Source organism: Myxocyprinus asiaticus, chromosome 14, assembly GCF_019703515.2.
Source record: "Myxocyprinus asiaticus isolate MX2 ecotype Aquarium Trade chromosome 14, UBuf_Myxa_2, whole genome shotgun sequence".
Classification (NCBI taxonomy): domain Eukaryota; kingdom Metazoa; phylum Chordata; class Actinopteri; order Cypriniformes; family Catostomidae; genus Myxocyprinus; species Myxocyprinus asiaticus.
Window position 1 is genome coordinate 11,055,548 of NC_059357.1, and position 27,774 is coordinate 11,083,321.

General features: G+C 42.1%; 1 protein-coding gene across 15 annotated transcripts in view; it reads right to left on the minus strand.

The window, feature by feature from the left end:
- LOC127451576 (sodium channel protein type 4 subunit alpha B-like) overlaps positions 1-27,774 on the minus strand; it is a 141,241-nt gene that overhangs the window by 83,750 nt on the left and 29,717 nt on the right. For 2 of the 15 annotated variants that reach the window (XM_051716346.1, XM_051716347.1), the window contains exons 1-2: positions 1,057-2,154; positions 737-865 (exon numbers count right to left, since the gene is read on the minus strand). In XM_051716346.1, the coding sequence (XP_051572306.1) occupies positions 737-865; positions 1,057-1,193 (266 nt within the window). In that variant the 5' untranslated portion in view covers positions 1,194-2,154. Of the gene's footprint in view, positions 1-736; positions 866-1,056; positions 2,158-8,127; positions 8,453-27,774 lie in introns of those variants that run through there. The other 13 variants (XM_051716344.1, XM_051716345.1, XM_051716351.1 and 10 more) reach the window with 11 other exon arrangements.

The window sequence follows — 27,774 nt, forward strand, 5'->3', positions numbered from 1 at the left end:
ACATTCCCAGAGTGAGCAAAACCTAATTATTCGCACACCATGCAGACTATTTGGAATAGGATCTGATTATGGGAACTACTGTTAAAAATAAAGTTGTTAACAGTTTCCATCCCCTTCTTAAGTGAATACTTCTATATGCTTTTAACCACAATGCTAATTTAAGGGTTTAAAAGGAAACATTTTTGTGAGAACATAGAATGTTTTATTTAAATCCTTTTTCTGAAAGGTGCACTCAGTAGCTTTTGTCTTTGTGTTATCTTGGACTTACACTGACACCTAGCGGCTTGGATGCAGCATCATTTAAAATCAATAGTTTTCAGTTTCAGATGCCATTGTAGAAATTTAGTATTCACAGTCAGCCATGATTACTTTAATCAATGAATGAAAGTGTCAAATAACAGGACGGTTACTGAGATTAATCGAGTAGTATTCGGCTGGTCATGTGACCCTAACATGGCAGCCCCCATGTGCGGACCCTCTCCATGTAGAATAAAACTGCTTTTATAAGGTTACTGATATGACTGGAGTCTTCATTTTAATGTGAGTGGTCATGATTTCCTACATCTATTGCAAAATTACAATTCATGTCTTAGGAGTTAAACTTTTTAATGAGAAAAGTAAATTTGAGAAAATTCTGCACATTTTTCATATTCTTCAGTAAATTTAGAGCCATTACGAATGCTTGTTTAACCAGTGATTTTACAATCAGGTTATATTCATTCAGGGCCATACTTACGCCATGCTGATGACCATGAAATCTAGCCAATTCCACGGATCTCGAAGGAACGTGAAATTTCCAATGCAGAAGCCTCTGGACAGCACCTTTACCAATGCCTCAAAGGTGTAAATGCCAGTGAAAACATATCTATCACAAGATGAGGAAACAAACACCACATTAATCATCAGGGCAAATTCCTTCATTGTATCATTTACACATCTGTTCTCTGCAACATCCTATTGGACTTTAGAATCAGTTATTTAAAGTTTGGATTTTACATTCTTTTCTGATAATTCAAAATATAAATGAAATATTTGGAGATATAGTGTGATTCTTACTCTACTGTTTTGCTCCAGGCTGGAGGGTCACTCATCGTCATGAACACGCAGTTTGACAAGATGGTTAACATGATGAACATGCTAAACAATTTATTGTGGAGTAAAGGAGAATTTATTAGGAATGATCTGCTCTTCATTCAATAAAAAAGGCCAACCCACACCAGGCTAAGTAAATAAAATATTACAGATCTTACAGATCTTTTTAAACAACATATACTTAAACAATATATATAACTTAAAGATATAATTCTTTAATAAAAAATGAACACAGTTTCTTTCATTGGGCTATCCAAGGAATAAAATACATGTGCCCACAAAAAATTGGGATTAAACAGGTTAATTAATGGAGCATTTTTTAAGTTATTTGTTCACTTATAGATATACTATTGGTCATTGTTTATTCATGTAATTTCACAAAACATAATGTTAATGTATATAACTGTATTATAAAAATGTATTACTAAATGTAGAAATCACCATGAACCGAGATTAATAAATGCTGTAAAAGTTTTGTTAATTGTTAGTTAATGGTAACTATTGTCTTAACTAATGTTAATTATTACAACCTTATTGTAAAGTGTTAAAGGGGTCATGACATTAGGAATCAAATTTTCCTTGATCTTTTGACATAAGGGGTCATTATAATATAAAAACATACTTAAGTTTCAGAGTTGAAAACTTCCTCCTTAATAGATAAAGAGCATTTATTTTAACGAAGCTGCAAAAACGGCTCATTTGGAATTTGTGGAACTCGTGAAGGCACAAGGACCAAATACATCTGCAAATGACTGCCTCTTTAGCAAGACATCAATATCTATTTCTGTCATTGCACCCTTGGCCCTGCCCACCGGCACTCAGTTAGTCAGACAGGTGAAGAGGAGAGAGATGGGCCTGTCATAGGGGATTCATTCCCTTACACAGGACACCTTCATATGCCTATCTGGATTTAAATGTTTTTCTACATAAACATGCACTAGAAGAAGGGCTTTGGTGCTATCATGCATCTTGCACCACTTCTAAAACACGTGATGTCAAGTTATAACTTTTAAAAGGAGACCCCCATCATGTTTCATTCAACTGCGCTTTCTTGCTGTTCTGAAGGCATCGTGGACCGTTTTTGCACCCATCTGTGCTATTTTTAATTGTTGGACTTTTGTAAACATGCACTACATGGGCGTTTCCAGAGATGTGTTCCACGTTTTAAGAGCAGCATAATCACAACTTTTAAAAACGTGTCTCATTCTGCTGCTGCCACTGACTGGGCAAAACACATGCAGTCCTGTGTGTAAACAAACACGGAAGATTTGAGATGTGAAGACCAGTGTCTCTGCTTTGGCTTGTTGAAACCAGTTAAAGCACCCAACATCACCATGGATTGTATTACGTTTACATATTCAGAACATTTCAGAGTGGATTGTATGTGTTTTCAGCTCATAACTGCGTGGATTGCTTGTGAACCAGTTATAATATAATTCAAGCTTTGCAAAGGAACTGTGTAACAAGGAAGGACACCGGGAACTGGATTCTTCAAACACAGGTAGGGAACTTTTAATTGACCACTTCTCTGGTTTACAGCTTCACAATAACTCATCAGCTTCACAGTAAAGTTCTCAACCCAGTCTCTCTCTCCCGATCTGGCACTGGCATGGTCCTTTTATGCCGCTCTCCCCAATCTCACTACAATTAGAGACAGGTGTTAGTCATAATTTGGTTAAGGTGTATGCAGCCTTACCACTCTCTCTCCCTCGACGGACGCTCGACCACGCCCCCTCTGCCACATATCCTCACCGCCCCACTCAGGCCGGGGAGACATCCGGACTGCCTACCACTCCCACCCCATTTCTGGACAGGAAGTCGGCGACAGCCATCTGCGCTCCCGGTCTGTGGACCACCTTGAATTTAAAGGGCTAGAGTGCCAGATACCACCGGGTGATCTGCGCGTTGGTATGCTTCATGCGGTGGAGCCATTGGAGTGGGGCGTGATCTGAGCAGAGAGTGAAGGGCCGCCCCAGCAGGTAGTAATGGAGAGTGAGGACCATCCACTTGATGGCCAGACACTCCTTTTCTACGGTGCTGTACTTTGTTTCCCTCAAGAAGAGCTTGCGGCTGATGTACAGCACCAGACGCTCCTCCCCTTCCACCATTTGCGAGAGTACAGCCCCCAGCCCCCTGTCTGAAGTGTCCATCTGCAATTCAAAAGGGAGAGAGAAATTAGGTGCATGTAAAAGCGCCCAGCGCCCCCCGCAAAGTGCGGCTTTAACCTGCGTAAACGCCTGTTGGCACTGCTCCGTCCACTGGACCGGGTCTGGAGCTCCCTTTTTAGTGAGATCAGTCAGCGGGCAGGTTACGTCCGAATATTTAGGTACAAATCTCCTATAATAGCCAGCCAGCCCCAGGAACTGTCTCACCCCCTTTTTGGTCTTGGGTCTCAGGCAGGTCGCAATCACCGCCGTCTTGTCAATTTGGGGATGCACCTGCCCATGGCCCAAGTGGAACCCCAGATACCGTACCTCCACCTGCCCAATCACGCACTTCTTAGGGTTTGCTGTGAGCCCTGCCCATTTCAGCAACCTCAGAACCACCCATATGCCGCTGCCAATCATTGCTATAAATGATGATGTCATCCAAATAGGCAGCGATGTAAGCCGAATGCGGTCTGAGGATTTGGTCCATGAGGCGCTGAAACGTGGCTGGAGCCCCAAACAATCCGAACAGAAGTGTCACAAATTGGTGTAATCTGAACAGAGTGGAGAAAGCCATTTTTTCACGGGAAATTGGTGTCAAGGGGATCTGCCAATAACCTTTGTAAAATCCAGTGTCGAGTAAAAATGAGCAGTGCCCAACTGATCGAGCAAATCATCAATATGAGGCATTGGGTAGGCATCAAATTTAGACAATGCGTTGAATTTTCTTTAATCCAGACAGAACCGTATGGACCCGTCGCTCTTAGGCACCAGAACAACCGGGCTGGACCAGTCACTGTGGGATTCCTCTATTACTCCTATATCGAGCATTGCATCAAATTCTTCCCAATAATTTTTTTTTTATGTTTGGGCAATCCATAGGGACGGGTACTTACCACCACCCCCAGCTCGGTCTCGATGTGTTGTTGGATGAGGTTCGTGCGATCCGGTAGAGGGGAAAACACATCTGCAAATAAAACACATTTGCGAATTCTTGTTGTAATTTTGCAACCTCTGCGAGTAGGTACGGTGAGAGGTGGTCTCCGCAAGTGACCGGGGTGACGTGATTGTGTTTTGTGTTTACCTCCAGGCCGAGCTCCGCCCTCTGCGGAACTACCATAGCCAACGTCACACCTCCCTCCACAATTTCAGGAGGTTAAGGTGATAAATTTGACGTATGCCCCCTCTATCGGTTCGCTATACCTCATAAATGAGATCCCCCACTCATCGTGTGACCGCAAAGGGTCCTTGCCACTTTGCAAGTAAATTGGAGCTCGATGTGGGGAGTACTACGAGTACCTTATCTCCCGGTGAAAATTCCCTTAGCCGAGTTCCCCTGTTGTACAGTCGGCTCTGTCGTTATTGAGCTTGGAGCAAATTCTCCTGTGTTAGTTGCCACAAGGTGTGGAGTTTTCCCTCCTCCCAAGCTTCGCGTATGACATGAAGCACGCCACGCGGGCGCCGCCCATATAGCAGCTCGAATGGGGAAAACCCCTCTCATACAGCAAATAAAGGGATCAAGCCATTTGTCCCAATTCCTAGCATCCTCGTGCACAAACTTACAAATCATATTCTTAAGGATTTTATTAAATCGCTCCACCAGGCCATCTGTCTGTGGATGGTAAACGCTGGTGTGAATTTATTTTATTTTTTGGGGGGGGGGATTTTTCCCCTTTTTTCTCCCAATTTGGAATGCCCAATTCCAAATGCGCTCTAAGTCCTCGTGGTCGCATAGCGATTCGCCTCAGTCCGGGTGGCGGAGGACGAATACCAGTTGCCTCCGCATCTGAGACAGTCAACCCGTGCATCTTATCACATGGCTTGTTGAGCGCGTTGCCACGGAGACATAGCGTGTGTGGAGGCTTCACGCCATCCACCGCGGCAACCACGCTCAACTCACCATGCGCCCCACCGAGAACAAACCACATTATAGCGACCACGAGGAGGTTATCCCATGTGACTCTACCCTCCCTAGCAACCGGGCCAATTTGGTTGCTTAGGAGACCTGGCTGGAGTCACTCAGCATGCCCTGGGATTTGAACTAGTGAACTAGCGAACTCCAGGGGTGGTAGCCAGCGTATTTTACCACTGAGCTACCCAGGCCCCCCCAACGCTGGTGTGAATTGACTTAATGCCCAATCATTCGTAAAGCTTGCGTAGTGTGCCCTGATCGGTTAGGATTTCTTTTGGAATCCCCACCCGGGAGATTATTTTGAAGAGTGCCTCCGCAACACTGCGTGCTGAGATGTTGTGCAGGGGCACTGCTTCCAGATCTTGCGTTGCATAGTCCACTAGGACCTTTACAAAGCGATGTCGCATGCTGACCGCACTAATGGCCCAACGAGGTCCATGCCAATTCTCTCGAAGGGGACCTCGATCAGCAGAAGGGGGCGCAATTGCGCTTTTGGGGTGGCTGGTGGGTTCACCAGCTGACATTCACGGCATGCCACACACCACCTGCGTACAACGACACCAATGCCTGGCCAATAAAAATGGGCTGTTAGTCGGTTCAGTGTTTTTCTCTCCCCTAGATGCCCTGCCATGGGATTATAATGAGCCCCCTGGAACACCATTTCCCGACGACTCCGCGGTATTAAGAGCTGGGCTGTATCTTCCTTTGTTTGAGCGTCCTGCGTCACTCTATACAACCGCTCATTTATAATTGCGAAATAGGGATATGAAAGTGTGACATTCGGCTGGAGTTGTTGACCATCGATCACTCTCACTTGGTCAAAGGCATGCTTGAGGGTAGACCCTGAAGTCGCCTGGAAAGGGATAAACCGGTGCAAGCGAGGAGCCGGCTTCGGTGGCGGGTTTCCACGCCTCCGGGGTGTAGGAACAGGGCCTGGAGAGAGGACAGAGTGAGAGGGGAGAGGGAAGTGGAAAGAGATGGGAGAAAACACAGGGGGAGATGAGAGAGAGAGGTCTCCTCCTTGCTTGGGCACGCCGCCATATGGCCCTCTGCCAGCTGGACCGCTTCCTCCAGTGACGCCGGGCGATGGCATTAGACCCACTCCACCATCCCTTCCGAAAGCCGGCAGATCAGCTGTTCCAGCACCACTTGGTCGACCACTCCCTCGACGTCGTGGTCCCCCGCCCAAAGCCATTTCCAACAGGCATCACGGAGCCGCTGAGAAAAGGCAAATGGGTGACCTGCCCCTTCCAACTTCATCGAGTGGAACAGTTGACAGTATTGCTCTGGGCTCTGGCCGACCCACTGCAGGATGGTCTTCTTCAGATCGCTGTAGACCAGGAGATTAGCCACCAGCAGTTGTTGTGCTGCAAGCTGGGCTTCCCCAGACAGCAAAGGGATGAGCCGGGCCACCCACTGAGCATGCGGCCAGCCCCAGATTTCAGCAGTACGCTCAAATATGTTAAGGAAGGCTTCAGGGTCGTCTTCCGTCCCCATCTTCAACAGCGTGGCCGGGGCAGGGGGCTGCTGTTGTCCAGGATCGTTGCCGGGGCTTTCTCCTTGGTGAGGAGGCTCCGAATGACCTGCCGGTCCTCTGCCTGAACTCGAAGTGTTCCTGATCTTGGCAGAGTTCAAGCAGAGCCTGTTGGTGGGTGTGATGTAGGTCGGCGAGGGACTTGATGTCGGTCAGCAGGAAGGACTTCATGGGGCGTGCAGTCTTCAAATCAGATCCCGGGTTTTGGCACCAGTGTAACAAGGAAGGACACTGGGAACTGGATTCTTCAAACACAGGTAGGGAACTTTTAATTGACCACTTCTCTGGTTTACAGCTTCACAATAACTCATCAGCTTCACAATAAATCATCAGCTTCACAGTAAAGTTCTCGACCCAGTCTCTCTCTCCCGATCTGGCGCTGGCATGGTCCTTTTATGCCGCTCTTCCCAATCTCACTACAATTAGAGACAGGCGTTAGTCATAATTTGGCTCAGGTGTATGCACCCTTACCGCTTTCTCTCTCTCTCTCGACGGACTCTTGACCATGCCCCCGCTGCCACAAACTGTCATTAAAGGATGGGACAGTTAAAACACTATTGGACAGCAAAACCGTAAGTAAACAATTTCACTCATTAATATTTCATATGTCATGACTGTTTGATAGTTTACGGTGCTGCTTGAGTAAACAGTTTAATGTATTCAGAAGAAATGTGTTGGATGTGCATTACATGTTAATCCTGAAATTTAGTTTATAAATGTTGTGGTCTTGTGGAGTTTGTTAATTTTCTTCAGACTGCACTTAAAATATGGCTGTATTGGAAGGGCTGCATGACGTTAGCCAATCATAACAGTGGGTGTTTACACTGAAGTCTTAAAGGGCCAGAGAGATTAAAACAGTGTTTTAGGCAGAGGACCAGAGACAGGGTGGAAAATTATTATATATGACTGAAGTATGACTGATTTGGTGCAACAACAACAAAAAAAACTAAACTTTACTAACATTATAAGTGGACCTCAGGGAAGACAATAAAAGTATATATATATATATATATATATATATATATATATATATATATATATATATATATATATATATATATATATAAGAGTATATCATGACCCCTTTAACATTATTTATATGGGTTGCATGCAGTAATCTTATACACAACTATTGTCTTCATTGGTTATTTTGAATATGAAGGATATGAATGTATGAGTATTCTTATGGCTACTCGTCGAACACAGCTGAAGGGACTTAGAATGTAGCAGGCAGGTTCAGCATTGAATCGATATATTGTATTCCCTTTGGTGATCACAATGAACGTCTGCAAACAGAAAAACGGACATAATAACTCCATGTTTCTAATTTTATCAATATCTTTTGCTTCTTAATTCGAAAATAAAACCAATATTCTCAAATGGAGATTCATCATAGACTTAAAACTATTTATTGACATCAGCATTTCACTTATGCCACAGACTTTTTGTGCTTTGTAGAATGGATCCAACTCTTCAAGAGGCACGTTGAGGAGCTTTGATGGAGGGTCTCCATAGATGAATGGCAGGACCTTTCCTGCTTCCAAATCACTGCTGGGTTTGGGCAGGTCCTCCTCATCCACCTCGATATTCTGGGCCTTTAACTGCTCCTGTTCAGCGGCTTCTTCCGCCATCCGCTGCTCGATCTCAGCAAGCGACTCCCAAGTGAAGGGGTGAAAAACATTGCTGCCTGTTGGTGGGAGTAAGCGTGCCATCTTGACATTCTGATGGACGAGGGATGCCACCACTTTGGGATCTCTCACTTGTGATCTGCAGGTATAGAGAGGAGAGTATATGAGAGGAGAGAAAAAGCAAGTTTGGTAGGGAAAGAGAGAAAAAAGGAATGTTTGTAAATGCTGTAAATGCAAGACTTTCTATAAACAAAACCAGAATGATGAATTTAAAGATCATAAAAAAAAGATCAGTCCTTCATGTCATGGTGGTACACGTCACAAACTCTCATCACACACAGATTAGACTGGCCAAAGTTCTTTTTGCAAAAAAGAAAACTGAAAATCAAAATTGGAGTTTTGTGTCTTTTAGTCCATGTCTGTTAGCTTAAAAGTGATTTATATGCTTGTGTTTACCTAAATATTGACAAAATGAACTTATAGCATATATACACATAAAAAATGTACAGTCTTCTGGGAAAATGGCCAAAAATATAGATGATATAGATGGCAAACTATAGCATAGCTGCTGAAATCACTTACAGCACCTTTAAAGCTGAAACTATGTGTGTTGTTAAAAGCATTATACAAATAAAAATGACTTTAATTTTCTGCACATATAAAAAGTATGAAAAAAGTTAATGACAGCATATTGAGCATACTGGTAGCTATTTTTAAAAGTCTTCAAACTTACAGTTAATGAGGCCATAGTTTTAAATTGCCATAGTTTAAAACTGTTTGGGTGAGCTGCACGATTCCTAAGCCAAACCTCCAGCAGGTTTATCTTTTGTTTACGCATTGCTGCCGTCCTTCCAGTTTCTATGTAGAGTTAATGTTCTTAACAAATTTGAAGACTGACTGCTTATTTTTGCTGCCAGCTTTTACTATTTGAATCCAGCTGGACCAGGATGAGATCCCACCTCCTCAGAAGAACTAACATGCTCCACACACAAAGATTAAATTGTCCTCCTGAAGGTCACTGCATAATAGAACACTTCACTGGGTTGTTTAGAATTGAGCAATTATTGAGCTATTCTGCTAGCACTACCACTTGAAGAGTTGCCATTCTCCATCTCAAACAACTCTTCCTGTCATATCTTATTAGTACAACAAGGAGCACTATGAAGTGCTTCATTAATGAAAAGGCTCTTCAGTCATTTCAAAGGAATTTATATTTAGCTATTTATAAAAGAACAAAGCTTAGGTTTTATGTTATATTAAAATCTGAAGTGTGTTTTTTCTGTGACACTAGAACACTAGAATTGCACCAAATGGAATTTAAAGAATAAACATTGTTTTCAAACAGATTTTTGAGTACAACCTCCATCTTCAGTTGCTCGAACAAACAGAAAGTCCCACCCCAAACTCACACCACTGGTCGAGCCAATGTTGCTTTGTCAGGCTGGCCTCTCAAAAAAACATATCAATGTTTGAAAGTGCTAGAGGCAAAAGAAGATGTTTTAATGAATATCACAGCCCATGCTTTTAATAAATGGTAGTGGTAACTGCCTCACTTTAACCCTTAAACGCATACCTCGGGTCTTTAGTGACCCGGGACCTCATTCCTCCCCCTCATCCATTTTTGGAGTTGTGCCCACACCTCTTTAGTATTTTTCAATCTTGCTCTTATAAATAGTGTAACACAAAAATAAATAAATAAAAAATATATATATATTTTATAATGGCTTAAATACCAAAAGTGTAAAGGGTAATTAGAGACCCTAGGGTACTGTTATAGTATCAGTTGTTTTTTTGTTTTTTTCACCTCCATAAATTATATTTTTGTAATTATTTCTATATACTATACTATATAAATCTATAAATCTATATACGTTTACTATCACATAATGTCTATCACTTTGATTTTCTGTGCAACAATGGTGAGTGATCAGTATCCCATATGTGCGTGCACATAGATATTATACGTTATTTCTTACTCAAGGTGGCGCTGATGTGCTAGTATTTGATTTACATTTGACATAGCTACAACATGGAAGTAAACCATAGCAAGTACAACACATGAACAGTATGATATAACTATTGTTATTTGGGTGTACTACTGAAATTATGTAAGCTGTGCATCTATTTAGACTCAAAATACTTGTGTAGCTTATGAGTAGCTTATAGTATGTGTATCTTGTGTGTTATGTGTAGCTTAATATGTGTTTGAAAGCCAGTTATGCCTCATGAAATTTCAGTGTTAAAGTAATGAATCCTGTTCTAGATTTTTCCTGATTTGTTGCATTATATCTTTGATTTATGAAAAATGAAACATCAAAATATATAAAAATATATTTTATTCTATTATTTTCAAATTTTCTTGAAAATATCTTGAAAATGTTACACTATCTGGGCATTTTGTAGATCCATTTGTGATATAAAGGTGCCAGGTCTCTAAAGACCTGAATATGTAAGAGTGTTTGGTGAAATTCCCATGCTTTTAAAGGTTAAAGCTTAAAAAGGGACCCAAACGAATACTAAAAGTAGTCCATACAGTTTGCATCATATTCCAAGTCTTCTGAAAGCAAATGATAGGTTTTGGTGAGAAACAACCCAAAACGAAAGTCATTTTTCAGTGAAAGTCTTGACGTCCATTGCGCATTCATGAGAGATTGAGAGAGACCCGTTCATAGTGGCTTGAGTGTTCACATGAGAACTAATGATAGTATCTGACTAACTGGGGCCCAGGTCAGAAAGCAGACAAACTGGTTAATCCAAACGTCTGCTAGCTGCCTTGAGACGTCACATAGGTCACATAAAACACAACACATAGAGACTGTATCACCTAGATATCATATAGAGACTGTGTCTGTTCCCTGAACTACCAAACATGAAACTCTCACTAAATCATTTAGAAAAAAATGTATTAAGGTCAAACTTGAAAAAAAAAGAAAAAAAATTGAATATAAACATCATATAAAGGTAGGGCTACTAAAATTAGATCTCTTTCTACCAAAGCAGTAATTGTAAATTAAATTATAACAGATCATAGTTTGGATGCACTCTATTTGACTGAAACCTGGCTTAAACCAGATGAATATACTAGTTTTGAATGAATCTACTTCCCCAGGTTATTGTTATAAACATGAGCCTCGTCTGAAGGGTCGAGGAGGAGGTGTTGCTACAATTTACAGTAAAGTTTTTGGTCTTACTCAGAGGACAGGATATAATTTTGTCTTTTGAACTAATAATGCTTAATATGGCACCGTCAGATATAAATAAAAAATCTCTGTAATCTATTGCCCTTGCTACAGTATATAGATCACATGGGCCTTACTCTGGTTTCCTTGGTGAATTTGCACATTTTCTATCTGATCTAGTAGTTAATGTAGATAGAGCTTTAATTGTTGGTGACTTCAACATTCACATAGATAATGAAAATGACACATTGGGATTAGCATTTATTGATATTCTTAACTCTCTTGGAGTCAGACAAAATGTGACAGAACCAACTCATCACCATAATCATACGCTAGATTTAATTATGTCATATGGTGTTTATGTTGATACTATAGAAATTCTACCGCAGAGCAATGGCATCTCATATCATTACCTCATCATCTTGTTTGTTGCGATCAGCTAATGTCACTCAATCTACACCACACAATCGTTCAGGTAGAACTCTTCTTTCAAACACTAAAGATAGCTTCACTAATAATCTTCCAGAATTGTCTCACATACTCAGTAAGCCAAAAAGTCTAGAAGAACTTGAAGAAATAACAGAAAATATAAATACAGTCTTCTCTAGCACTCTTGATAGTGTTGCACCCTTTCGATTAAAGAAAATTAAAGAAAAAAGCCTTGCACCATGGTACAATGATCACACTCATGCTCTCAAGAGGGCAGCTCGGAAAATGGAGCGCAAGTGGAAGAATACAAAATTAGAGGTAGTTCGTGGTGCATGGAAGGATAGTGTCTGTAGCTACAGAAAGGCACTAAAAGCTGCCAGGTCAGCATATTTTAGCAAACTCAACAATCAAAAAAAAAAAAATAACCACAACAATCCTAGGTGTTTATTCAGTACTTTGGCTAAATTTGTTTGGAATAAAGCATCGACTGAACCAGATATTCCGTTGCAGCACAATACTAATGACTTCATGAGTTTCTTTATTGATAAAACTGAAATAATCAGAAATAAAATTGGAACTATGCAATCAACTGTCACAGCACCTCAGAAAACAGTGTCTCATAATTTTACTCACGAGCAACTTCAATCCTTCGCTGTCATAATTCATGAAGAGCTCAAATTTTTTTTCAAAAAAATCAAAAGCCACAACATATATGTTAGATCCAATACCAACTAAGCTCTTAAAAGTGGTATTTCCAGTAATCTCAGAACCTCTTCTTAATTGTATTAACTCCTCTCTATCCTTATGACATGTCCCAAGAAACTTAATGGCAGTTATCAAACCGCTTATTAAGAAGCCACAGCTTGATCCTAGAGAATTGGCTAATTACAGACCAATTTCAAATCTACCATTTATGTCGAAAATACTAGAAAAGGTAGTGTCTTCCCAACTATGTTCATTTCTACAGAGAAATGGAATATATGAACAATTTCAGTCAGGATTTAGGCACCATCACAGTACAGAGACAGCACTTATTAGAGTTACAAATGACTTGATCTTACCATCTGATCGTGGCTGCATTTGTCTTCTAGTGCTTTTAGATCTTAGTGCTGCCTTCTACACGATAGATCATGACATTCTGTTGAATAGGCTGGAGAATTATGTTGCATTAGTGGACTTGCATTAACATGGTTTAGGTCCTATTTATCAGACCACTACCACTTTTTACGTGTAAACGAGGAATTGTCAAATCAAACAAAGTATAGAGTGCCACAGGAATCAGATTTAGGACCTCTGCTTTTCTCCTTATACATGCTTCCCCTGGGAGATATTATCAGGAATCATGGAATAAGTTTCCACTGTAATGCCCACGATACCAAACTTTATATTTCTTTTAAACCCAATGAAAATTCACAATTCTCCAAATTAGCAGAGTGCATCAATGAAACAAAGTTTGGTTGGCCAGAAATTTCCTTCAACTCAATTCCGACAAAACAGAGGTACTAATGATTGGACCAAAAACCTCTAAAAAATAAGCTGCTAAAATATAATTTGACACTCTATGGATGTACTGTTACATCGTCTTCTTCAGCAAATAACTTTGGTGTTATATTTGATACCAATCTGTCCTTTGAAAATCAAATTTCCAATATTTGTACAACAGCATTCTTCCACCTGAGAAATATTGCTAAATTATGACACATGCTCTCTGTTGCTGATGCCGAAACATTAATTCATGCGTTCATGACCTCAAGACTAGATTATTGGAATGCATTACTGGGAGGATGTCCAGCAAGTTCAATAAATAAACTTAAATTGGTTCAAAATACAGCTGCCAGAGTGCTGACTAAAACTAAGAAATATGATCATATTAGCCCAATTTTATCATTGTTACATTGGCTACCTATTAAATTTCCTTTTAATTTTAAAATTCTGTTAACTACATACAAAGCTTTGAATGGTCTAGCTCCACAGTACTCTGACATGCTATATTCCATCATGTTCATTACAATCACAAAATTCTGGCTTGTTAATAATTCCAAGAATATCAAAATCTACAAAAGTAGGTAGATCCTTTTCATACTTGGCTCCTAAACTATGGAAAAGTCTCCCTAACACTGTTCGGGATGCAGACACACTCACTCAGTTTAAGTCTAGACTCATCTATTTAGCCAGGCATACACCTAATTTATCCTTCAATTCAAAATTAGGCTGCTTTAGTTAGGTCTGCCGAACCAGACACATCCATCATGATCTATAACTCTGCATAAAATTTAAATGGCATCTATGTTAATATTATTCTATTTGTTTGATTCATATCCCGAGGTTACCAGAGCCTGCCAGCTCCGTTCCTGCTTGGTGTTGAACTCCACTGCTGCGTGTCGCTGAGAGATGACGACAAACTACAGACGGTGCTAGCCAGACATCACTTCAGTTGTTTTACTTCAGAGGATGAACTGATGCCAACTCCAACTGTAAGACATTGGATACTTCATATGCCACTGCCTGAACCTTGGATTTAGGATGGTCCCCACCGAACCTCACCGAAACGACCTGCAGGTTTAACTGCGATGCACCTCATCATTTATCTCTACATCACTTTTGTCTTTTGATGGACTACACTCTTGGAATGGAATACATAGACTATCATTTCACTCACAATAAAAGACTTCATCAGCCAACTAACAAAGGACAATGCATCTATGTAAACTTCTGTAGTTAATCCAGAAAGGACTTCAAAGACATTAATCATTAATCTTAAAGTTAATAAAAAAATATTTTATTTTTATTTTAAAAACACTGAACCTTAATGCTAATAACTAATATTGGCATTATATTCATGTTGTTTAGCCAGAGGGGAACTGGCCCCCATAGTGAGCCTAGTTTCTCCCAAGGTTATTTTTCTCCATTAACCAACATCTTATGGAGGTTTGTGTTCCTTGCCACGGTCACCTTCAGCTTGTTCACAGGGTGTCACAGAGAAACTCATGGAGGCAGGGATATGGACTCAATCGTTGGGTTTATTGAACAGATGAAAGAAGCAGTAATGTAAACAACAGGCGAGTCAATCCAGAAACAGTAGAGGTACAAACAGCAGGTGAGTAATATCCAGACAGGGAAGTAATGCGATGTACAGAAGAATGGTTAACTCACAACAGTCTTTTGACATTTGCAGGAAACTTAAATGACACAGGAGAGTCCAAACACTGGAGGTTAAACGGAGGATGAACCAACACGAAACACAGATGAGGAGAACAATATCAAGGTAAGTATATTAACAGGTAAGTTAGACGAAACTAGGAAGTCCGTAGTCTCAGGGGAAACACTGACGAGAACAGACCAAGAGTGTGAAGGCTGGGTATAAAAGCAGTCTTTGATTAGTCACTAATGATGTGCGGGTGCGTGTGATCAAAACTTCGGGGAGAGTGAGCGCTGTGTCAGCAGAGAGGGAGAGAGAGCGGAGTGTGGAGTGAGAGAGGGAGTCCAGTGGATCCGTGACAGAACCCCCCCCCCCCCAAAAGGGCAACTCCTGGTGCCCAAAGATGGATGAGGAGGGCAAGAGGAAACAGATGACAGGGAAGGATCCAGGAGGACGATCAGGAGGAATTGGCGGACAATCTGGTGGCCAGGGAGGAGTGTGCGGATGATCAGGATGTCAGGAAGGTGACCACAGGGCAGGGACTGGGTCAGGAGGCTTGGGAGGTGGCCACAGGGCAGGGACAGGGTTAGGAGGCCTGGGAGGCGGCCATAGGGCAGGGACAGGTTCAGCAGGCCTGGGAGACAGCTACAGAGCAGGAGGCCTGGGAGGCGGCCACAGGGCAGAGTCAGGAGGCCTGGGAGGCGGCCACAGGGCAGAGGCAGGAGGCATGGGAGGCGGCCACAGGGCAGAGTCAGGAGGCCTGGGAGGCAGCCACAGGGCAGGGCCAGGAGGCCCGGGAGGCGACCACAGGGCAGGAACAGGGCCAGGAAGCTTGGGAGGCAGCCACAGAGCAGGGACAGGGCCAGGAGGCCTGGGAGGCGGTCACAGAGCAGGGACAGGGCCAGGAGGCCCGGGAGGCGGCCATAGAGCAGGAACAGGAGGCCCGGGAGGCGGCCACAGAGCAGGGACAGGAGGACCGGGAGGCGACCACAGAGCAAGGACAGGACCAAGAGACCCGGGAGTCAGCCACAGAGCAGGGACAGGGCCAGGAGGCCCAGGTAGAGTCAACGGAGGAGAAAGGCCCATCGAGCCGGATGGAGCCAGTGGAGGGGGAAGGGCCATCATGCTGGTCGGAACCAGTGGAGGAGGAAGGGCCACTGCGCCTGACAGAACCAGCGGAGGAGGAAGGGCCATAGGCGGATCTGGAAGCAGAGCACCAGGAGTAGGAGCAGACTCATAGGAGGTGGAGTTTCTGGGGCTGAGGGCAGAGCTGAGGAAAACTCAGAGGGCAGAGCCATGCAGGGCTTGACGAAGGCAAGTGGAGCCAGAAGAGGTTTGACGAAGGCAGGTGGAGCCAGCAGAGGTTTGATGAAGGCAGGTGGAGCCAGGAGATGCCCGAGGGGTGGAGCCAAGGAAGGCAGAACCATGGGCAGCTCGAGGGGTGGAGCCTCAGAAGGTGGAGTCATGGAAGGCTCGAAGGACGAAGCCGTGGAAGGCTCAAAGGGCGGAGCCGTGGAAGGCTCGAGGGGCGGAGCCATGGGAGGCGGAGCCATGGGAGGCTCGAGGGGCAGAGTCACGGAAGGCAGTGCCGTAGAAGGCTTGAGGGACAAAGCCATGGGAGGCTTGAGGGGCAAAGCTGGCTCTGGGACGGTCGAGGCTTGCAACGTTGGCTCTGGGACGGTCGAGGCTTGCAAAGCTGGCTAGTTGGCCATGGCAGGTGTGGGCATTGGCTCGTAGGCCGTGGCAGGCGTGGACGTTGGCTCAATGGCCATGGCAGGCATGTGCTCTGGCTCGTTTACCGTGGCTGGCATGGGCGCTGGCTCGTTTACCGTGGCACGCATGGGCGCTGGCTCTTTTACTGTGGCAGGCATGCATGCTGGCTCGTTTACAGTGGAAGGCATGCACGCTGGCTCATTTACCGTGGCAGGCATGGGCGTCAGTAGTGGCCTGGGGTCCCAACATAACCCACAGTATAATGGGAGAATGTGACCTCCATGGTCGTTGCCACTGACCATGGCGGGGAATCGACCATCGTAGTTTGGAGAGGGTTAGCCCCCCCAAAAAAAATTTATTTAGGGGGAATGTTGGGAGAGGAGTTACCTTGGGGTTCATGGAGATGGGAGTGACCTCCTCTGTCCAGCATGTCGATAATGGAGAGGGGTATGGATGGCCAGCGTGGCTCGGACATATTCCACAAAAGAAAGGTTCTCCACCTCCGGAAGAGCTGTACGTCGGTGGAAGTTCAGTCCCATTCCATAAATGTATCTGAGGTAGGAGTCAGATATTGTGGTTGAGGTAGCGAGTTGACAAAACTTTGTTGTATATTCCAGAAGAGGAAGATCTTGTCTGAACAGCTCCAGAAATACACCAGTCAGCTCCATGATCCTAATGACTGTGCTCGTCGGTATTGGTGGAATATTGGAAGCCCCCGCTGAGTCCTTATTGGTGGTCTGTTCTTCTGTCACAGAGAAACTCACGGAGGCAGGGATATGGGCTTAATCAGGTTTATTGAACAGGTGAAAGAAGCAGTAATGAAAACAACAGGTGAGCCAATCCAGAAACATTAGAGGTACAAACAGCAGGTGAGTAATATCCAGACAGGGAAGTAATGCGATGAACAGAAGAATGGTTAACTCATAACAGTCTTTTGACATTTGCAGGAAACTTAACCAACACAGGAGAGTCCAAACACTGGAGGATAAACGGAGGATGAACCAACACGAAACACAGACGAGGACAACAATAACAAGGAAGTCCGTAGTCTCAGGGGAAACATTGATGAGAACAGACCAAGAGTGTGTGTGAAGGCTGGGTATAAAAGCAGTCCTTGATTAGTCACTAGTGATTTGCAGGTGCGTGTGATCAAAGCTTCGGGGAGAGTGAGCGCTGTGTCGGAAGAGAGGGAGAGAGAGCGGAGTGTGGAGTGAGAGAGGGAGTCTGGTGGATCCGTGACACAGGGGTTTTAAATAAAATTATTATTTAATTATTTAATTTCTATACACATCTTACAATCATATTTAATCAAACTACACAATGATCACTGTAAAACATTATAGATATTACAGTTTAATTTTTTTGTTGTTAATGCATGATTTCCTGTAAAGCTGCTTTGAAACATTTTTTGAATGTGTGTTGTGAAAAGCACTATACAAATAAAAATGACTTGACTTGTGTCTTGTTCTGTGATATTTAGTCTCAGATGACATGTAGAGACTAAACATTGACTATTCACTAACCAACTGTATAGCACACAAAAAGCAATTGAAAACTCGGATTGGAGCTTGTCTGAAAACTACAAGCTTATATGTACAAATAATATAAATTACATTTCACTCTTTTAACAAAAGTGTAAAATACACTTTTAAAATCACATCACTATCGCGCTGTGCCTTTAAGTAACAAAATCCAAATTTTTTCGACATACACCTATGAGCCAAAACATTATGACCACCTGCCTAATATGCTGTTGGTCCTTTGCGTGCCGCCAAAGCAGCACCAACCTGCTGAGGCATGGACTCTACAAGACCCCTGAAGGTGTCCTGTGGTGTCTGGCACCAAGACATTATCAGCAGATCCTTCAAGTCCTGTAAGATGCGAGGTTAAGCTGCTGTGGATCAGACTTATTGGTCCAGCACATCCCACAGATGCCCAATCGAATTGATATCTGGGGAATTTGGAGGCCAGGGCAGCACCATGAACTCTTCATCATGTTCCTCAAACCATTCCCAATCAATGTGTTCAGTGTGGCAGGGCGCATTACCCTGCTGAAAGAGGCCACTGTCGTCAGGGAATACCATTGCCATGAAGGGGTATACCTGGTCTTCAGCAATGTTTAGGTAGGTGGCACGTGTCAAATTCACATCCACATGAATGGCCGGAACAAGAGTTTCCCAGCAGAACCTTGCCCAGAGCATCACACTACCTACCGGCTTGTCGTCTTCCCACAGTGCATCCCGGTGCCATCACTTTCCCAGGTAAACAGCGCACATGTACACAGCCGTCCACATGATGTTAAATAAAACGAGACTCATCGGACCAGACAACCTTCTTCCACTGCTCCAAGGTCCAGTTCTGACAGCAGTTCTGTGCCCACTGTATGGGCTTTCGACAGTGGACAGGGGTCATTATGGGCACTCTTCAGCTACGCAGTCCCATACACAGCAGGGTGCGATGCACTGTGTGTTGTGACACATTCCTCCCATAACCATCATTTCAATATTCTGTGACTTGTGACACAGTAGACCTTCTGTCGGTTCGGACCAAACGGGATAGCCTTCATTGCCCTCGTGCATCGATGAGCCTTGGGCACCCAACACCCTGTCGCCGGTTTGTGGTTTGTCCCTCCTTGGACCACTGTCAGTAGGTACTCACCACTGCTGACCGGGAGCACCCCAAAAGCCTTGCCATTTCAGAGATGCCCTGAACCAGTCATCTAGCCATAACAATTTGGCCCTTGTCAAAGTCGCTCAGGTCTTTACTCCTGCCCATTTCACTGCATTCAACACGTTGACTACAAGAACTGATTGTTCGCTTACCATCTAATCTACCCAGACCTTGACATGTGGCCTTGTTAGTTTATTCGCTTCACCTGTGTGTGGTCATAATGTTTTGGTTCACCAGTGTACATTTTTGCGTATAGAAGAAAGTGAAGGCACGACCCATAGAGCCCCACTGAAGCCGTTAACAGATACCTGTTTCATTCAAATCAATGGCACATAAAATCAGTGTTCATTGGGCAAGAGGCCTTAAACTTGTCATTTTGTGTTCTACCCAGACTATGTGCTTCTCTGGGAGTCTATGGGATCTTTGTGAGTGCTATTTGCATTGGATCTGCATCAGATTTCCTGTTGGACACTAGGCTTTCAATCAAGGTATTTTTGTCCCACCTGGAAGCCTGGCTTCTATGATGATTGGACAAGCTCTCAAATGGGTGGGACTTAACAAACAGCCAAGAATTTAAACAGTGATATACATAATTGGCAGCATATGAAATGTAAGAGCAATGCTGTCGAGAGTGTTCGGCGCTGAGATATACACATGCAGATATATGCAATCTTATGTATTTCAGCTTTCATAATAGGGTATTTTGCCAACAGTTTTGAGCTTAGGTAATTATTTTCATAAAAAAATGTCACTGTTTGAGTAGTAGTTTGATTGTATGGACATTTTGAGCAATGTTATGTTGTAATCTATCTAATAGCCATTAAATATATTTGGAACTCTTTGACATACTTTAGAATTTGCCCACTGATCCATGTGCTGGGTACTGAGACCCGTGTTTATACTGGTTGGGAGCCAAAGGGAGTTTGGGTCAGTATGCTTATACATAACACACACTCACCTGTTCTGACAGGAACCTGTTACGACCTATAGTCACTAATGAAGCCTGTTATGTTTAGAATGCCTATTAGTGATTTATATAGCTGACACCCTCTGGTAAACAGGTGTTTTAGTTGGTTGGTTGGCTAAAGTAACTTTAATGAATTTGTAGTGATTTAGCATGTCAATCGGTACACTGGTGGGGTGGGGAGGGACTGAAGCTGAGAAACCATGTGATACCTCCTTAGCAGCTGCTGTAGGCCATCACCACGCAGTATAGCATCGGGTTACTGGTGACTCCACTCATTCCTGCTGTGTGTTTGCTCGCTTACATTGTGCTGATAAACATGCCCCACCTACCCAGCTCGATCAGCCCGGCATTCTACAGGCTTTTTATTCTGGCCCAAAACACCACATTAAAGACATAGTTTACCCAAAAATGAAACTTATTTGCTAAATTATTCAACCTCATGTTTTTCCAAACCCGCATGACTTTCTTTCGTGAAACATAAACGATGTTTAGCAGAATGTTAGCCTCAGTTACCATTCACTTTAAATGTATATTTTTCAAATGTCAATATTCCGAAATCAATACAAGTGAATGTGAATGGGGCCAATCCGTAAACATTAAAATACTCACTGTTTCAAAAGTATAGCAACAAGACATAAACAATATGCATGTTAACAGGATTTTAGTATTATAAAATAGCTTAATAACCTTTGCTGTGTAAAATTTATATCTGATTTTACAGCTTCGTTGCCATTACGATGTAATGCCTTAACCCTAAAATGCCTATAGAAATGCAGATTTAAACAACTTTACAGCTCAAATAATATGCAAGTTTTAACAGAAGAATTAATGTAAGTGCTTTTATAAAATTATAACCTACACATTTCCGCCTTTAAACCATCCAAAAATTGGCCCCATCCACTTCCGTCTTAAGTGCCTCACTGTAACCTCGATTATTGCTTTTTAAAAGAATAGGAGGGACAAATAATATTTGGTGGTAATCAAGATTATGCCACAAATGCACTTGAGTTGAACTTGTGTTGAACCCAGAATATTTTTATTAACATTATGCCTAACATCTTCTATTGTGTTTCATTAAAGAAAAACAGTTGTTTAGAACAATATGAGGGTGAGTAAATGACAAAAGAATTTTCATTTTTGGTGAACTATCCCTTTAAACCCAGTCCACACGGTACGATGCTGGCAACAAATTTTCAGTTGGAGACAATTTTGTGAATTTAAAAGGTTTCTTTCGTCGTAGGGCATTCTTAGATCCCTTATTTTGACATGATCACCAACAGCCTATTCAATACCTTTGCAATAAATATTAGCCTCCAACGAAGTTTGGGTTTCAGTCCTGTAATGTGACTGTTCCTACGACTGCTGTCTAATGATCTAGCAAGTTTCAAAGTAGCTTCCCTATTCATATGCATCTCTTTTCAGCATAATCTTCCCGTTCATCCCCCATTAAATCAAGATCTCATATCATAAACAACATACTGTAAGATCACTACAAGCTGAATGTTTTTGTTTGAGGGGACTGTTAACCAGTAAGATTGGGTTACATGTATTGGTCTGCAAGCCACTCCAACTCCTCCCTCCTCCAAAACATGTGCCTGTCAGGCTATCTTTCATCTCACTTGCCAGAGATGGATGATGACTGATATTTTCCCACAACTATTGGGATTCACTGCTCCAATCTGTTCTCCTTCTGATCACTTTGAGTTTGCTCTCTCTGTCTCCCACTCTTTACCCCTATGAGTTCATTTCGGGGATCTCAAGAGTCAATGGTCCAGCAGAGGCTGGCTACAGTGGTTGGAATTGGCAACTATATTTACCAACAGGTGTGATTCTTAAATCACACAACTAACAGGAGTGGCTCAAATACTGTCTGTATGAACAAATAAGCAAAGTCAAGCCTCTTTTCTATTCTTGCAAAATCTATAAATAATGCCTGTAGCCATTTTGACAGTGGCAAAAGTAAATACTGTATCAAACATGGTGACCTCCTTAACACCAGAAAGTCTTAAAATAATTGATACAACTTTATTTAAAGGAATATTCATGTTCAATACAAGTTCAGCTCAGTAGACATCATTTGTGGCATAATGTTGATTACCACACAAATTCATTTCAACTCGTACTTCCTTTTCTTTAAAAAAAAAAAAAAAAAAAAGAGGTTACAGTGAGGCACTTACAATGGAAGTGATTGGGGACAATTTTTGGAGGGTTTAAAAGGAAGAAATGCAAAGCTTATAATTTTGGAAAAGCACTTGCATTAATTCTTCTGTTAAAACTAGTGTATTATTTGAGCTGTAACGTTGTTTAAGTCGTCGTTTTACAGTCATTTTAGGGTTTTAGTGTTTACAATGTTAAATCGTCTTGGCAACAAAGTAGGATATAACTTTCCACAGAAAAGATTAGTATGTGATTTTATCACACTAAAATCATGATAGCACATATTGTTTACATCTTGTGACTATACTTTTGAAACAATGAGTATTTTAATTTTTACAGATTGGCCCCATTCACTACCAGTTTTCAAAAAGGTGGAAAGTAGAAGGCTGGGGTTTTGGGACTTGTTTGATAAGAAATGGGGCAATTATTTAGTGTTTTTGGGGGACTCTCGAGGAGGGGATGTGGAGAGAGGTTTAGTTTAATTATGTATGTTTATTATATTTTCTTTTTTTTGTGTGTGTGTGTATTATTATATGTGACCACAGGGGTGTTCGTTATGGGTCAGCGTGGGGTTGGAGGGATATTAGTGGGGGTTAAAAAACTGTCTATTATTTAAGGATAGTGATCATATGAAGCCATTTATTATACATGGTTGTTTGGTTCCTTTTTAAATCATAATGAGAACAGAAATCACCCAAATGGCCCTGATCAAAAGTTTACATACCCTTGAATGTTTGGCCTTGTTTCAGACACACAAGGTGACCCACACAGGTTTAAAATGGCAATTAAAGGTTAATTTACCACACCTGTGGCTTTTTAAATTGCAATTAGTGTCTGTGTATAAATAGTCAATGAGTTTGTTAGCTCTCACGTGGATGCACTGAGCAGGCTAGATACTGAGCCATGGGGAGCAGAAAAGAACTGTCAAAAGACCTGCGTATCAAGGTAATGGAACTTTATAAAGATGGAAAAGGATATAAAAAGATATCCAAAGCCTTGAAAATGCTAGTCAGTACTGTTCAATCACTTATTAAGAAGTGTAAAATTCAGGGATCTCTTGATACCAAGCCAAGGTCAGGTAGACCAAGAAAGATTTCAGCCACAACTGCCAGAAGAATTGTTCAGGATACAAAGAAAAACCTAACCTCGAGAAATACAGGCTGCTCTGGAAAAAGATGCTGTGGTTGTTTCAAGGAGCACAATACGACGATACTTGAACAAAAATGAGCTGCATGGTCGAGTTGCCAGAAAGAATCCATTGCCATAAAAAAGCCCAGTTACAATATGCCCGACAACACCTTGACACGCCTCACAGCTTCTGGCACACTGTAATTTGGAGTGATGAGACCAAAATAGAGCTTTATGGTCAACCATAAGCACTATGTTTGGAGAGGGGTCAACAAGGCCTATAGTGAAAAGCATACCATCCCCACTGTGAAGCATGGTGGTGGCTCACCGATGTTTTGGGGGGGTGTGAGCTCTAAAGGCAAGGGGATTCTTGTGAAAATTGATGGCAAGATGAATGCAGCATGTTATCAGAAAATACTGGCAGACAATTTGCATTCTTCTGCACGAAAGCTGCGAATGGGACGCTCTTGGACTTTCCAGCACGACAATGACCATAGTGTTTTCTTGTTCCCAGACTTTGCGAGTTCGACAAGAGAGAAACGTGATCGGTTCAAGGAATGTAAAAAACTCTTACATCAGAAAAAGATCTCGTTCGCTCTGATGTTTCCGGCCAAACTGAGAATAGAAACGAAGGTCAGTCGCAAAGTATTCACATGTCCAAATCAGGCAATATCTTTTATAGAATCAATGTCTGAGTAAACCATTGGATGTTTCTCACGTGAGTGGGTCTGACTCGCTGTACTTACTCTTGAGGAAGCTGGGCGACATTTTAGGTTTTTTGCGTTGGCTCCGCCGAGCGGCTGGAGCTTGTTTTGTGAATAAAACTTTTCCTTAAAGAAACTTTTGCATTGATGAAATATTACTTTTGCATTGAAGTTCCCGGACAGATTGAGAGTGGACACTATGGATGACCACAAAATATCTACTTGCTCACACAAAGGATGTCTTTTATAAAGCTGACGGATTGTGTAAGTCATGGTATATACTTTTATGCAGTCTCCGAGTGAATTGACTCGATTATCCGGGGAACCGGGATGCCGGTTTTGTTTCTTTTTGTATTGGTTCTGCCTAGCGGCTGGAGCTTGTTCTGTTGAATAACACTCCTTTGGAACAGCTGTGGATTAATCTGTTCGTTCTTCGTGCTTATTCCTCCTGCTGGCTGTAGTTCGTTTTGTTTAGTTTTTTTTACGGGACATTGGAATGATTACGTCATCCGCTGAACTCATAACAGCCGCCTCACTGAACATTCGTTTGTCTGTCTGAGGAATCTGAACGGTTTTATATTGGCTGGAATTTGTTTTGTGGAAGATCACATCCTTGAGACAGTTCTGTGAATGAATCTACACATTCTTTGTGTTCATTCTTCCTATTGACTGGGTTTATTTCACAAAGTATTTTCTGTTATGTAATCTTGCCTCACAAATTTGTGAGGCAAAATTGAGCATTCCAATGGCAAAGTTGTCGTGGGGGCTCGTGGGCGTTCATGGACCTTTTGAGTTTAGAGGGATTGACGCCGGTTAGCGCTTTTGTGCGCGGGGTTAATGTGCACATTTTTCTTTTTTCTGTTTGTTTTGTTCCGGAGGATGTTCGGGGGTTGATTGTTTCACTAATGGGGAATGAGGTCTGTATAATTTTGTTTTTCACACACAATTTATTTTTTTTATGATATCAATATGTCAGTTGTTAATATGAGTGTACTATCTCTCTCCACATGGAATGTGAATGGGTTGGGGCACCCCATAAAAAGAAGGAAGGTTATTTCTTTTCTTAAACATAAGAAATATAATATAGTGTTTCTTCAAGAAACACATCTCTCCCCGCAGGAAGCTGAAAAATTTGGGAAGATATGGGGTGGACATGTTTTCTTTAGTGCTGGCTCAAGTAAGAGCAAGGGAGTCATTATATTGGTAAATAAACATCTACAATTCAAATGTCTCAAACAGACTAAAGATAAATTTGGAAGAGTAATTATTGTTTTAGCTGAAATTCAAGGGCAAAGTCTGATTTTGGCTAATATTTATGCACCTAACGCTGATGATCAGGGCTTTTTTATAGATCTTGAAGGGATGTTGCAAGCCGCTGGCACCCCTCATGATATAATATTGGGAGGAGATTTTAATCTTTTGATGGATTCAGTCCTTGATCATAGTGAAGCAAAAGTGTGTAAACCCCCTAGAGCAACACTGACGCTTCACAGGATGTGTAAAAATCTTGGTCTTTTGGATATTTGGAGACTTCTGAACCCATCCGGTAGGGACTATACATTTTTTTCATCAGTCCATAAGATTTATTCTAGAATAGATTTTTTTTTTTTTATATCCAAATCCCTAATTTCATCTGTTGTTGATTGCTCAATTGGAAACATTTTAGTCTCAGATCACGCCCTGGTGAGTTTAGAGGTGATGCCACATATAGAGAAAAAGAAATCATATAGTTGGCGCCTTAATGTATCCCTTCTGCAAAATCCTGATTTCCAACAAATGTTAAAGACTGAAATCAATGTTTATATGGAGACCAACTGGTCCTCAGTATCCTCTGTGGACGTGGCTTGGGAGGCACTTAAAGTGGTTCTTAGGGGCCGGATCATACAGTATGCCTCATTCATCAAAAAATCCAAAGCACGAGAACTTGTGGAGTTGGAAGGAAATATTAAAAGTGCCGAGGCAGAGCTGAAGCGCCGTATGTCAGCTGATGGCCTCAGAGAATTGACCCGATTGAAATATAGATATAATACTATTTTGTCACGGAAAGTGGAGTTTTGGTTATTCAGGGCAAGACAGTCATACTTTGAGTCGGGTGACAAAGCAGGGAAGCTTTTGGCTAGATATATAAAGCAGAGAGAGTCTTTTTCTACTATTCCCTCAGTGAAATCTGTTGGTGGTGAAATTATTACCTCAGCCATTGATATTAATAATGCCTTTAAAGAATTCTATATTGATCTTTATAGTTCCACGCCTTCGTCTACTGATGAAGATTTTAGAAACTTTGTGGAACCATTAGATCTTCCTAAACTGACAATTGAGCAAAAAAAACTCTCTTTATTCTGAAATAACCTTGGAGGAGCTTGACGAGGTAATTAAGTCCCTACCTACTGGTAAGGCTCTGGGGCCAGATGGTTTTGCCGCAGAATTTTTTAGATCCTGTGCTACAGAACTGGCTCCACTTTTGTTAGAAGTTTATACTGAATCATTAAAGAAGGGAAAACTTCCTCCAACCATGACACAAGCCCGGATCAGTCTGATTCTTAAAAAGGACAAAGATCCAAGCGAGTGTAAAAGTTACCGTCCAATTTCCCTGATCCAACTAGATGTAAAAATATTGTCAAATATTTTTAAGTAAAGTTATGACATCTCTTATACATATAGATCAGGTGGGGTCTATTCGGGGCCACAGCTCTTCTGTTAACATCAGGCTTCTCATCAATATCATGTAGTCAGTGGCGAATGAACAATCTTCGGTCGCTGCCATCTCACTTGACGCCGAAAAGACGTTTGATATGGTAGAATGGGATTATCTTTTTAAGATTTTGGAAATGTATGGGTTCGGGAGTACATTTACTGGTTGGATTAAGTTACTTTATAAACACCCTGTAGCAGCGGTACAAACAAATGGATTAATTTCAGATTATTTTACTCTGAATAGGGGCACTCGACAGGGTTGCCCACTTTCCCCATTATTGTTTTGTCTTGCCCTGGAACCATTAGCAGCCACGATAAGAAAGGAGGATGATTTTCCATGGGTGACAGTGGGAGGTGTGGTGCATAAGCTTCTGCTTTACGCAGATTATATTTTATTATTTGACTCTGAACCTACTAGATCTATGCCTTGCCTCCACAGAATTATTAATTCCTTTTCCAAGTTCTCAGGATACAAAGTCAAGTGGTCTAAATCCGAAGCTTTGGCGCTGACAGCGTACTGCCCAGAAACGGCTTTCCACCCGGGCGCCTTCCAGTGGCCCAAACAGGGCATTAAGTATTTGGGGATTTTATTCCCAGAAAGTTGGTCTGAATTAGTTAGAGTTAATTTTGACCCTTTAATAAAAAGGTTTTTGAGCGATGTGGGCAGGTGGGCTTCATTAC